This window comes from Drosophila rhopaloa, unplaced genomic scaffold, assembly GCF_018152115.1.
Source record: "Drosophila rhopaloa isolate 14029-0021.01 unplaced genomic scaffold, ASM1815211v1 contig_2, whole genome shotgun sequence".
NCBI lineage: Eukaryota > Metazoa > Arthropoda > Insecta > Diptera > Drosophilidae > Drosophila > Drosophila rhopaloa.
The window spans coordinates 18,126,798-18,140,015 of NW_025335083.1; the positions used below are offsets into that span (position 1 = coordinate 18,126,798).

The 13,218-nt window shown below is 35.1% G+C and overlaps 3 protein-coding genes across 3 annotated transcripts; all 3 read left to right on the forward strand.

The window, feature by feature from the left end:
• The first annotated feature begins 9,560 nt into the window (after positions 1-9,560).
• Positions 9,561-9,976, forward strand: LOC108046517 (single-stranded DNA-binding protein-like). The gene is made up of 2 exons (XM_017126229.2): positions 9,561-9,668; positions 9,737-9,976. The coding sequence occupies exons 1-2, from the start codon at positions 9,657-9,659 to the stop codon at positions 9,959-9,961; spliced, it is 237 nt and encodes a 78-aa protein (XP_016981718.1). The 5' UTR covers positions 9,561-9,656; the 3' UTR covers positions 9,962-9,976.
• A 469-nt stretch (positions 9,977-10,445) lies between these two features.
• Positions 10,446-11,014, forward strand: LOC108046516 (34 kDa spicule matrix protein-like). Its single transcript, XM_017126228.2, has 2 exons — positions 10,446-10,554; positions 10,623-11,014. The coding sequence occupies exons 1-2, from the start codon at positions 10,543-10,545 to the stop codon at positions 10,953-10,955; spliced, it is 345 nt and encodes a 114-aa protein (XP_016981717.1). The 5' UTR covers positions 10,446-10,542; the 3' UTR covers positions 10,956-11,014.
• A 91-nt stretch (positions 11,015-11,105) lies between these two features.
• Positions 11,106-12,824, forward strand: LOC108046515 (transcription factor asR4). Its single transcript, XM_017126227.1, has 3 exons — positions 11,106-11,194; positions 11,253-11,862; positions 12,368-12,824. The coding sequence occupies exons 2-3, from the start codon at positions 11,662-11,664 to the stop codon at positions 12,647-12,649; spliced, it is 483 nt and encodes a 160-aa protein (XP_016981716.1). The 5' UTR covers positions 11,106-11,194; positions 11,253-11,661; the 3' UTR covers positions 12,650-12,824.
• Positions 12,825-13,218: the final 394 nt, after the last annotated feature.

The following is a 13,218-nucleotide window of genomic DNA, read 5'->3' on the forward strand; positions in this document are numbered from 1 at the left end:
CGTTAAAGTCATTTAAGAGTAGTATGCCATCGTCTATTTCCTCTATTGGTTCAATGTGGTCCGAGTTACTATAATCACACAGCGATTCCTTTCCCTGAGCTAGTTTTGAAATACATTTTGAATTACTTAAATTAACAATTTTTCCTTTTTTACAAATTTTAACATAGTTCGAAGTTTTACAATCATGGGGTAGGCCTAGTATTACATTGTTTGATATAAAAAGTTCTTTAGTTTCTAAATGTATTATTAATTGGTTTCTGATGACAGGCTTTAAAAGAAGATTTTCATAGTTAGTTGGTTCGAGTTCAGGTATTTTTATTAAGTAAATTATGGTTGTTTTATTATGTAAGACAGACACATCAACAAATTCCAGTGTTTCCTCAATTGAAAACGAGGTAATGTTATTTTTTTGAGATATTTTATTTATTTCGTTAAGTTCAGGTTCGTTTAATAAAAGAGTATTAATTACGTTAATTTTAGCCCATTGTATTGCAAATTTAATGTTTCCTATTTCTTCTTTCATAAGTCTAACTTGCGTTTGCAAGCTCGACGCAATATCATTATTAAAAAATCTGTCTTTTTGAATTGAATTTGCTAGCATATTGGAAGTGGTTGTTAAATTATTTATTCTGTCTTGAAGCTGATTATTGATAATAATTTGGTCATTGTTATTTTTAATTAAATTATTGAGGTTACTTTCTATCATAACTAAATCTTCGTGATCTGGGTTACCTGCGATATATTTCCAAGCTGAGCCAATCATATTTATTGACCTAGCTCGACGGCTTTTTGTTGTTAGGGTAAGTGTGCTTAGAGCAGAAAGTGATTGAATTATTTCGTGTGTCAGAGTGTGATAATGTAAACTATTTTGTAATCTGTTTATTGTGTGTTCTCTTATTTGTAATAGTTCCGTTTCAATCTGTTTTAAATTTATGACGTGAATTAATTTTATTGTTGATATCTGTAATTTTCCTATACCCTTATGAATTGTTATGGTATGTGCATCGGTATAATTTGTTATGTCGGTGGTCGCGATTGCCATTGGTATCAGCGTTATTAAAAACAACATCCTGTAATTACAAAAATGTCTCATTAAACAACGGTATTGTAGGGTTATGGGCCGATCACTCACGAACGGACTGATAACCCCAAGCGGACAACAGCTGTAAACGTTATAGGTAATCTTATTTATTATATTTTTTTTTTTTTTTTTTTTTAAGTTTTTTTTTTTTTTAGTTTCGGACTGACGTGGACAAAAATTTCCTAAGGAGTTTTCGGACTTAGTTACCTTTAATATTACTTTTATGAACTACCCTTCCTGCTTCTGTTAAAATAGTTGTATTCCTGTTTTCTTTGACAATTTCTTTTTTAAAACGTGGGGATAATTTAGAGCCTAGTCTGGTGTTTTGTTTTACAAATATTTCTTGTCCTGGTAGATATGATTTTATAGGTTTCCTTTCTTTGTTGTGGTTTTCTAAATCTATTAATTGCTTTTGTTTAAGTTTCTCTATGTTATCCTGCCTGCTTTTTTCATATTGTTCTGGGTCGGTATTAATATTTCTGCCAAAAAAAATTTCTAATGGTCTTTTCTTCGTTACTGAATGTATTGTGTAATTGTATTCGTAAATGGCTCTGTCTAATAATTCTTCAAAGGTGTTGTATATTTGTTTGGTTTTAAGGCATCTCATTATTTCCGAAAGGGTCGAATGAAATCGTTCAATCTGTCCGTTAACTGAACTTTTGTAGGGAGGAGCTTTAAAAATGGTTATATTTAATTGATCTCTCATCATAAAGGTAATAGATGCTGAATTAAAAGCTTTTTCATTATCCATTACTATAAATTTGGGTACTCCATAGTAGAATATTATTTCGTGTAACTGTTTTTTAATGTCTTCAGTGGATTTGGATTTTATAATTTTTGCCTGTGCTAATTTGGAAAATTTATCTATTGCAGTCAATACTAATTTCTTTTCTGTTGAAAAGATGTCAATGTGGATTATGTGTCCAGGGTATTCAGGAATTGGGGTTTCTTTAATTTCTGGATTGGGGGGATGTCTATCATATTTGCCTTCTTTACATACCCTGCATTGTTTGACTAATGTTGTTATTTTTTGTTTCATTTTGGGGAAATAATATTTTTCTGCAAGTTGGTTTTTGTTTTCTTCTGCGTTTCTATGTGCTCTGTTATGTGTTTCTAATATTAATTCTTCCTGCTTAGTTTCTTCTGTCAAATCTTCTACTTTATTTTGTGTGAATCTGATTTTAATGGATCCGAAATGTTCCGGATAAATTCGCTGTATCTCTCCCATTATCTCTTCTGATGTGAAAATTCCATTTAGGATTGACGGATTTAAATGTTTTTTTAATATTTCAATAAGATCAATATTCTGAAAGTCTGGTCGAGTTATAACGTGTCTATGAAAGGTGGGGAACGGAATAGTAAATTTGTAGTCGGGGGGTATTCTTTGTAAATAAATATCTGATTCTTAAAGGCATTTATTGGTACTTCGACGCTGGGGATAAGGTTATGACCAGAGCTCTGCGCGCTGTGTTGTGTTGCTGTTAATGAGTTAATTTGGTTGCTTATGGGGATCCTAGACAAAGCATCGGCCACTATGTTTTCCTTTCCGGGTTTATAAAGTAATTCTTTATTATATTCGTCAAGATATGATTTCCATCTCTTGATCGCTATCCCTCCCTTCCAATTACAATCGTGTGTAAGTGGTTCGTGGTCAGTATAGATTTTAACCTTGGTTCCACCGTAGAGATATCCTCTAAGTGTTTTTACTGCCCATGAAATGGCTAACATTTCTTTCTTTGCCGTTTCGTAGTTTTCTTCGGTTTGAGATAGTGTTCTAGATATGAAAGCTATAGGTCTGTCTTTTTGTGAAAGTACTGCTCCAATTGCGTGATCGGAGGCGTCTGTTGTCAATACAAATTCCTCGTTGAAATTTGGATATTGTAATATTACGTCTTCTGAAATTAGGGTGCTTTTTAATTTATTAAAGGCCTGAATGGCTTCATTGTTGAAGTGAATAGATTTCTTCGATGAAGCTTTCTTCGAAATTCTCCCATCCTCGCCTCTAAGTAATGTGGTGAGTGGTTTTGCTAGTGCAGCGTAGCCCATAATAAATCGTCGGTAATACCCTGACAGTCCAAGGAAAGATCTTAATTCCTTAACGTTTTTGGGAATGGGGTAGTTAGCGATGGCCTCTACCTTTGTTGGATTAGTTTCTATTCCCTTATCTGAAATTACAAATCCTAAAAATTCAACTTTATTTTTGAAAAATTCGCATTTATCCAATTGGCATTTTATGTTAGCATTATTTAAGGTTTCAAATATTGTATCTAAATTTTTTGAATGAGATTGTGCGTCTGGACTGAAGACAATTATGTCATCGATATAAATATAACAGATTTTCCCTATGTGTTCCCTAAGAATGTCGTCTAGGGCACGCTGAAAAATAGATGGTGCGTTTTTCAGTCCAAATGGAAGTCTTGTGAACTCAAATTTTCCGTTATTCACGGAGAAGGCTGTCTTTTCTATATCGCTTTCTTTTAAAAGAATTTGATGGAACCCACTTTTGAGATCTAACACAGAAAACATTTTATTATTTCCCAGTTGTGCAAGAACTGCATTTATGTCTGGTATCGGGTATCTGTCTGCTATTGTAACACTATTTAATTTTCTGTAATCTATTACCATTCTATATTTCTTTACATTGGAGGCATCTAATTTTTTTTGGTACAATCCACACTGGTGAATTGTAAGGCGATCTAGAGGGTCGTATTATATTGGTGTCTAAAAGTTCTTTTATTTGTCGGTCAATTTCGTCTTTGAGTGCCATTGGATATTGATAAAATTTCGAGTAGACTGGTGTGTCAGTGTTTGTACGTATCTCAGCTTTCACGTTTGTTGTGTAAGTCAATTTTTCGTTTGGTTCTGCAAAAAGATTCGGATATTTCTGAATAAGTTGGTTAAGGTCTGATTTTTGTGTCCCAGTAAGATGATCTGTCCGAGGAATAATTAAATTTACAGCTTTGAATTTTTTTTCTTTAATATGGATTGTTTTTCCATTTTTTAAGTGCATAGATTTGGTATTAGTGTTAATTATTGCTCCTAAATTTTTTAAACTGTCGTTTCCCAGAATGGCATCAAATGTTTTTAAAGTCGGTAATAAAAAAAATTTAATTGTTGTATTAGGGTCGTTAAATAAATTGGCTGATTTGTGATGTGTAATTTTAATACTTCCGCCAACCGAGATGGCGTCAAACGGGGATTTATTTTCTATAGGATTTTTTACGAATTTTGGCAAGATGTAATTATTGTTTGAACCGGTATCAATTAATATTTTTAAAATTTCTCCACTCCTCAGTTTGCATTCAAAATATGGCAATGAGGAGTTTGTTAGTCTAAAAAATGAAGGTAGGTATAATCATATTGGTATTCTTGGTCGGCTTGGTTTATGGATTCAGAATATTCTGTTAGGGATTCGGGATATTCAGATTGTGATTCGTCCTGTGATTTTATGGTTTCGTTATATTCGTCAAGGGTTGGTGTTTCATCTTCCACTTCTGAAGAAGTGTGAGGGGCTGCTTGAATATTAAAATTTCTGGATTTTTTTACGGCTTCGTTTAGAGGCATTGGTGGTCTTTTACCGGCCTCGAAACGTATGGGTTTGTTCATATAATTGATATGTTTTGATTGCATGGTCCTGTCGATGTCCATGGGTTCTGGTCGTGGTTGTGGCTTTACAGCCAAAGGTCGAGTCGGAGGAAAGTTTCCTGAAGGTCGAACTGCAGTATATTGTGGGACTGGTGGAATTTGATTGTTATTGTAGAACTGGGGTCGTGGTTGATTAAACATATTATTATTTTGTCTAGGTGGAACTAGAGGATTTTGATACTGGTTATTAATGGGGAATGACCACTGTGGCCTGCTTGGCTGTGGTCTGGTTGGTTGTGAATGTGGTAAGTTTTGGGAAGGCACGTTTCTAAATCCGGATTGTTGCCCTCTATTAACTGCATGGTTTGCACGGAACGCTTGGTTCTCTAGCTTTAAACAAAGATGTAAAGCTGAAGGAAGATCGGTTGGTTCCTTCATACCGAGAAGACGAGATAAATCTCCGCGAAGTCCGCGCACAAAAGTGTCTAAGGCTTTGTCCCTATACATTTTCGTCATGAGTTGTTCGGCTTCCATTCCTAATTCCATACATCCAACCTTATTAAGAATAAGCGAAAGGTGTTTGTAGACTGACTGATGAAATTCCTCTACCGACTGGTGAGCACCCTGACATAGAGTTGTCATTTGGTATTCAAGAGTGCTTAAATCCCGCTTATCTGCGTAGTGCAAAGTTAGACATTTAGAAATGGCATTCCAGTTGAGTGGAGTATTATAAGATTCTAACGCAGTGTCTGCGTTTCCCGTGATTTTATTACGTATGGTATGTAGAATCCCAAAATACTTAGATGTGCCTACAGTGTGTTCATATGTTTTAAGAACTCTATCCACACCCTTTTTCCAAGAACTGAATTCTATTGGGTTGCCAGAAAATTCCCTTAAGCTTTTTACGATGTCTGGTACCCTATCCAAACCTTCGAGGTTAGCTCGATTTTCATAGGAAATTTCCTGATTTGGAATCTGTGCAAAATCGAATCCTGTGTTTTGAGCTTGTTGTAATAGGACCGGTAATTGTTCAGCAATTATTTGTCTGACTGCTTCTTGTAACTCTAATGCTGCCATATTGTCTCTGTGTTCCTGATGTAATTCCTGTCTATGAATTTGTCTTTGATTTTGAACTATGTTAGCTGGATGTTGTTCTACCTGATTTAAATTATTATTTTGAAGTTGTTCTGGCTGATGTTGAGGTTGTTCTTGAGGTTGTAAATCAATGACGGGTGGTCGTATAAGATTATGCCGATTGGCCATAGGAGATTTTTTTCATGGGTCTGTCTTACGATAAAAATGGTTGATAAGTATAATTCTTATAAATATTAAGTTTCAAAATTAATTATTATTTTTTTTATATGATAAGGAATGAATGTTTCATTTGCTTAAATTAATTTTGTAATTTTAATTCGAATTTAAATAGTAGTAGAAATGTTTAATCAAATTTAAATCACTTAAATACTTTAAAATACTTTAATTCAATTGGTATTTAAAAATGGTTATTAATTAAAATTTATATGAATAAAATTTTAATAACTGAAAATAATTAAATTTAATTTTAAATTTTAGATTCACTTAAAATTTAAATGGAATTCAAATTTTAGAACTTTAACTTTAAAATTTTATTTTAAATTTGTAACTTTTGATTTTTATTAAGATGTTTCTTTTAGTGTAGAAAATTTTTCGCTTTTATTTTTGGTTTAACTTTTGGTTTGGTTGCCTTCACTTATTCACTATTCACTTAACTTATCATGATGTGGCTACACCTCCTGGTGATCCGGATGTCTTCCTTTTTGTTTCCTACTGGGGATCCTGCGATTCACACTTAGTAGAGGTTGTCCTGCGGGCGTACCTGACAGTACTTGTAGTCCACCGATGGATCAGTAAACTTGTTTTTCACCGACCGGTTACCGTCTTCAGCTTGCAAAATTAATTGCCAAGGAGTCTCTCTGATTTCAGGTTTTATGTTTGGGCCAACGGAGTCGCACAAAAATATTTTAATTATTTGCACTAAAAGGAACTTAATCGTTTTCCTCGCGTTGGTCCCTGTTCGGGCGCCAGTTAATTTCCAGGATAATAAAAACCCAAAAAATAAGTTTTGAACGTTTGATTTATTCGGAGTTCAATTTGAGACTGATTTTATTCATTTAAAAATTCCCTGATCTAAGCTGTGGGTTGGGGCAGCGACGTCGACGTCGCGGAAGAGACCGCGGCGGTGGCCTAGTTCTGGTGGAGCGGCTGAAACTGCAAGGTTTGCAGAATCGGCATTTTGGTACTGCGCTGTGGCTGCTGACCGGATGCGTGTGTTTATGTTATTGAACTTGGGGGTTCTTGGCGTGTTTATGTTATTGAACTTTCGGGCTCTTGACCGTTGTATTGAAATGTTGCAATGTTGCCATCGACAATGTTGCAATATTTCTCGGAAAAAATGTAGAAATATTTCTGTGATTAACTTATATAGATATCTGAGTATACACACACAAAATTTCAAGTCGTTCCGACGAATATTTTCGAAGTTATAGACAAACTAGTGAAGGTTCTGGGGATCGGATCTCGCAGTACCTGAACCGACTGCCTACCTGCTACCTCTACCTTCCTACCTCTTTTATAGGAGTTTTCATCTGTCTAGGGAAAATCTGCTACTGCTGCAGATGGATTATTTTATGGCCCTGGAACAGATGACTCAGTGTAAGTTGAAAAAAATTAACTAAATGGGTTTTTCTCGAAACGGTGTTTTCAAAGTCGGTAAGCAAGATTGCTCAGAAACGGCAGAATTGATCGGTCTGAAATTTTTGTACAAGCTTCTTAACTATATATTTTTTTTAGTAATTAATTGAAGGATTTTCCCATCCATTGATTTTTATAAACAATTAAAGAACCGAATTTTGGTAAAAATTCGAACCTTTTGCTTTGAGTAGCCGCCATTTTGTCAAAACATTTTTTTTTGCTAATTCCATCGATTAATCACTAGATTATTTATTATATTACTGCAATTTATTTGGTTTTTGCATTTTAGATGATCCAGTCCAGAGATATCGTGCTCACCGCAAGAGGCCTTTTTTGGGGAATATCAGCGTTCCCCATATTTATTTTTGGCAATAAAAAATATGTGAATATATTTTAATGTTGTCATAATATACCTGCCAAGTTTCAAATAAATAAACCAAATAGTTTATTTTGCAATAATTTGTTTTTTTCTTTAACTGAACATGGACTTCGACATTTTAAAATATTTAATATAAAAGCATTTGGCTAAAATCTTAAAGTTCACAGTTCCCAACCACTTTTTGTTTACCTTTTCTTAAACGTATGTATCTGTGACGCAAAATATTTAATTATATATTCAACTTCATTAATGCTTAGAAGAGCAAAGAATGGCTCTAAAATTTGCGTTGCGGACGCAGTCTAATTATGTATATGCAAAGTGTTTTTCGGGCTTTGAACCTAATGGAATATAATTTGAACAAAATTATTGAAAATTGACGGTAATTGAAATGAATTTGAACAAATTTGAGGGCACGACGATGGGTGTCGTGTTGGGCGACCATCAAAGGAGTCAAAGAGCGTTGAATGTTGCATTTTTGACACGCGACGAAGACGTTGCCCCAGAGTGTTTTGCCAGAGCTCTGCAATTTTGTGGGCTTAGGCCTGCCGAAAAGGGTTCATTAGACATTTTACCAAAATTACTGCACATTTCCACAGGCGACTTCTCTATGATTAGGCTTGAAGTAGTGGATTATTTGAAGTAGAGCGTTTCCCTGATTTAAGCAAGCGGGCTTAACAAAAACTACAACTTGAAAAGGGATAAAGTCACAAGTCTCCGCACTAAACAGCTTACTTACCAACTGAAAATAGAGCTTGTGCCCGACTAAACACAAATTCAATGAAAATAAAAATAAATTAGCTGCTTTAAATGAGCCAAATAAATTCATTTAGGGCTTTATGCGCTCCACTGAAGTCTGCCAAGAGACACCGTCGTCGTTGCTCGTGTCACCCTCTTTTTTGGCTGGCAGGTTGAGGGGCCAAGTTAAAGGCAACACGTATTGCCAAACTCGATTGCCCCTGGCGCCGCACACCAAATGCAATTTCACTTCACCCTCATCGAGCTACAGAAAAATTTCCAGGGTCTCAAGTATTCCCTATTCGCCGTTGAGCGCTGCAGGTGATTCCCCCTCGAAGCACTTATCTATTGAGTGAGCTCCGTTTGCTCCGTTTGGACAACTCTTGAAATCAACGCCAACGCCAGCAAAATAACAAAAAACAAAGTTTCTTTTGATTATGCCAATGGATTTGGCTTATCTAAATACAAATGTAACCGAATTGAAAAATATGTCTTTCGCTGGAATTCATTTGTAAGTCAAATCACATGGAAGTTTTGTCTTTTCAAATCTAGTTTATTGTTTTGTTTTATTTTTTACAAATATGATACGTAAGCAGATTTATGGAAGCAATGTTAAGTGTTCTGTTCAGTTAGAGAATAACCAAACAACATGTTGAAAATACAAACTTAAAAGTATATGCGGATGTTTATTTAATAGAAATACAAATTCAACAGTTCTGAAAAGAGTTCAATATATTGCTTCTCAGAAACGTGCATCTGGAAACGGAACAGCTTAGTCATAAATTTAAAAAATCCTATTTAAATATAAATTAGCAAACTATAAACATTCAAATCGAAAGACACGCACCTGGCGCCTGTTCACCCAAAGAAAACAAAAACCAGTCAGTAGCCAAAACAAATTCAAAACCGGCTTAAAAGAGAAACGCTGGTCATCTGTGAGGAAAGCCCCACGTCTGTGCCAGTGTCTGGGGACAAGTTTTTTCCTATGCGGGTAAAGAACCTCCGAATCGCGAACTGCAAATCACTAAGATAAAATCGTATAAATAGAGAAAGACTGGACGGAAAGGGCACAGTATCAAGTGCAAATTCGCCGCGTCCTCATCTATTGGGATATTTCGAAAGATCGAATTTAATTTTAAATACAACATGAAATTCTTGGTGAGTAACGACACCTGTGTGATACCTCGCAGGACTAAAGGACTATTTCATTTTAAACACCATTAAAGGTGATCGTTTTTGTGGCCCTAATTGCCATTGCTTCCGCATTGCCACAATTTGGATTCGGAGGATTCGGAGGATTCGGTGGCCAACAGCAGCAACAGCAAGAGGGATTCAGTGGGGGATTCGGCGGTGGTTTCGAACAACAACAACAGCAACAGCAAGGGGGATTCGGAGGATTCGGAGGTGGATTCGAGCAACAGCAACAACAACAGCAAGGAGGCTTTTTCTAAAATAATTTCCTTATGGAATCGTCTTTAAATTAATTAAATAATACTTAAAAAAAACAAAAACAGTGTATCATTATAATTTTTGAATAATTTTTTTTACTGAAACTCTCTTAGGATATACAAAAAAGCTGGGTAATGTGTTATTACCAAGGCTTTTTTCTGTTCTGCTTTTACGGATTCTTAATATCCTTTATATGTGCTCTCTATTTATTTGTTAAAGAAATTTTGTATGGGTAAACAATACTAAGCACACTTATTTAACAGCAAAATGATAACCTCTTTCATTTATAGATTTTTTCATCTTGTTGCCTATAAACCAGTCAGTAACCAAAACAAATTCAAAACTGACTTAAAAGAGAAACGCTGGTCAGCTGTAAGGTAACCCTCAGGTCTGTGTCAGTTTCTGGGGACAAGTTTTTTTCAATGCAGGTAAAGAACCTCTGAATCTCGAACTGCAAATCACAAAGGTAAAATCGTATAAATAGAGAAAGACTGGACGGAAAGGGCACAGTATCAAGTGCAACGTCGCCGCGTCCTCATCTATTGAGATATTTCGAAAGATCGAATTTAGAATTACATACAACATGAAATTCTTGGTGAGTAACGCTACCTGTGTGATACCTCGCAGGACTTAATGACTATTTCATTTTAAATACCATTAAAGGTGATCGTTTTTGTGGCCCTAATTGCCATTGCTTCCGCATTAATACAATTTGGATTCGGTGGATTCGAAGGAGGATTCGGTGGCCAACAGCAGCATCAGCCGTATAAGGGATTCAGTGGAGGATTCGGCGGTGGTTTCGGACAACAACAGCAGCAACAGCAAGAGGGATTCGGTGGATTCGGAGGAGGATTCGGTGGCCAACAGCAGCAACAGCAGCAAGAGGGATTCGGTGGAGGATTCGGTGGTGGTTTCGAACAACAACAGCAGCAACAGCAAGAGGGATTCGGTGGTTTCGATCAACAGCAACAACAACAACAGCAAGGAGACTTCTGAAATAATTTCCTTATGGAATCGTCTTTAAATTAATTAAATAACACTAAAAAAAACAAAAACAGTGTATCATTATAATTTTTGAATAATTTTCTTTACTGAAACTCCCTTAGGATATACAAAAAATCTGGATAATGTGTTACCAAGGCTTTTTTCTCTTCTGCCTTTACGGATTCCCAATATCCTTTACATGTGCTCTCTTTAAATAGTACCTATTTATTTGTTAAAGAAATATTGTATAGGTAAACAATACTCAGCACACTTATTTAACCGCAAACTTATAACCTCTTTCATTTATAGCTTTTTTCGTCTTGTTGCCCATAAACCTGTTCCTGAGTTTGAAAAGATTCATATGAAAAGCACTTTATTCGTCAAAAATTACTTAAACAGTTAATTGAATAATAAGTTGATCGCCACTTTGCGGAAGTTTTTAGCAGCAATGACAACTTCAGCATTATTAACAATTTCGAACAATTGCAGAATTGTGCAAATAATTATTAGACATTATAATGAGTCATACTAAATTTGGAATACATGAATTTTATGAATATTCTAATAATGATAATTAAATTAAATTGATTAACGAATAGCAAATGCCAGAGAGAGCTAAATTGAAAACCTGTATTTTTAGTGGGCCCGTCGCTCTCAGAAATGTTGACAACCATACTTGAAATATTTCATTAACCGAAAAAATCCCCTGTGAACTCAAATGTCTATGGATCGGCGCAAAGGGAAGTCCGAGCCGCGATTTGCCCGTGGCCAACCAGTTTTGAGTATCAATAAGCCAAACAAAAATCAGATAAATACACATAGCCAGCAGCCAAAAGTCAAACAGTTGATTTTAGCGTTTCAGCCAACTAAGATTGCCAGCAGGGGAAATAAAAACACAAAATTCAACATGAAATTGCTGGTGAGTATGGTTTATATAAACACTTTATATTGGGTAGTTCAGTTCTCGTTTTAATCGCTTAAAGAAGATTATTAAAAGCAAATTGTACGTATTCTTTATATAATATTAGTATTTGGAATGAATTAAAATTGATAAACAGTACTTTCGAAACGTAAAAAACCTTATATATATTTATCTATCTTAAAATAGATATTATTATGATATTCAAAATACCTATTCTCTTGTTGATAATAATCTTGCTTTGAAACATTTTACATAACATTTTGGTAAATGAAACATACCAAATGATTTCATAATTAAAATTTCGTATTAGTGGAAAATTTAAATAAAATTGAAACAACAATATATTTCTTTTGCGACTTTCTCATAACTAATCTTGCTTTTAACGATTAAAAATAGTTTATTGGTAAATAAAAAAATACCGACCATAATTCCTAATTATTATTATTATAAATTAATTTTGTACGCAATTCAACTTTATTTTAAATCCCATTTTTATCGTTAGATAATTGTGTGTGTGGCGTTTTTCGCCTTGGCCTCGGCTCAGTTCGGCCCGTTTGGAGAATTGATTCGTGATTTTGAACAATTTGGACAGGGTCAGCAGCAGCAACAGCAACAAAGCGGCGGTGGGCAGCAGCAGCAGCAGCAGGAGGAGGGTGTTATCTTTAGAGGTCCTCTCGGCGGCGGCGTCGAATTTTTCCAGGAGCAACAGCAACAGCAGCAGGGCGGCAGGGGCGGTCAGCAGCAACAACAGCAGCAGGAAAATCTATTCAATTTCTTTGGCTAAGCCTTCTTCAATTAACCAACCTAGTGCCAGTCGCCCACCTCTACAAATCGAAAGAAAGCCATTAAGCAAAGCCATGATCCAAAAGATACACATTAGAAAAGAATACATTAAAACAAAACAACCAAATAATAATATAAAAATAAATATTTTCTTTTAAGAGAGATCAAATATTTTATTTTACTTGCTTTTATCAAATTCAGAACTTTAAAAAACTTGACAAGTTTAAGTTAAGTTTCTCAAATGGGAAAAGAAAACTTCTTGAATTTATCTCAACACAAGATTTTTTAAGCTTTAACGCTTTTCTAAATTAAACTAAATCAAATCAAATAAAAGCAATTTATTTACGAAGCCAAAGAGCAGACAATTTGCCTCCTATTTAGATGTGAATTTCCCAATGGCTCCGTGTTTCGTGTCAAAATCGCGATGATGGCCATGGCCAATTGTTATGGCCAAAGTTTTAAGCCAAAAATCGCCAAACTCTAATGAGTGCTATCGTTGAAATCAGAGGAGAGTGGATGTGGGAGTGGGGCGATGGGATTTTTGGTTCCTTTATCCGAAAGCACCGAAAC

What these genes read in the sequence shown, in the direction of transcription:
- LOC108046515 (XM_017126227.1), top strand. Translation starts at nt 11,662, where the DNA reads ATGTCTATGGATCGGCGCAAAGGGAAGTCCGAGCCGCGATTTGCCCGT. An exon ending in AATTCAACATGAAATTGCTG is followed by an intron (nt 11,863 to 12,367) that starts GTGAGTATGGTT and finishes TTTTATCGTTAG; the next exon opens with ATAATTGTGTGTGTGGCGTT.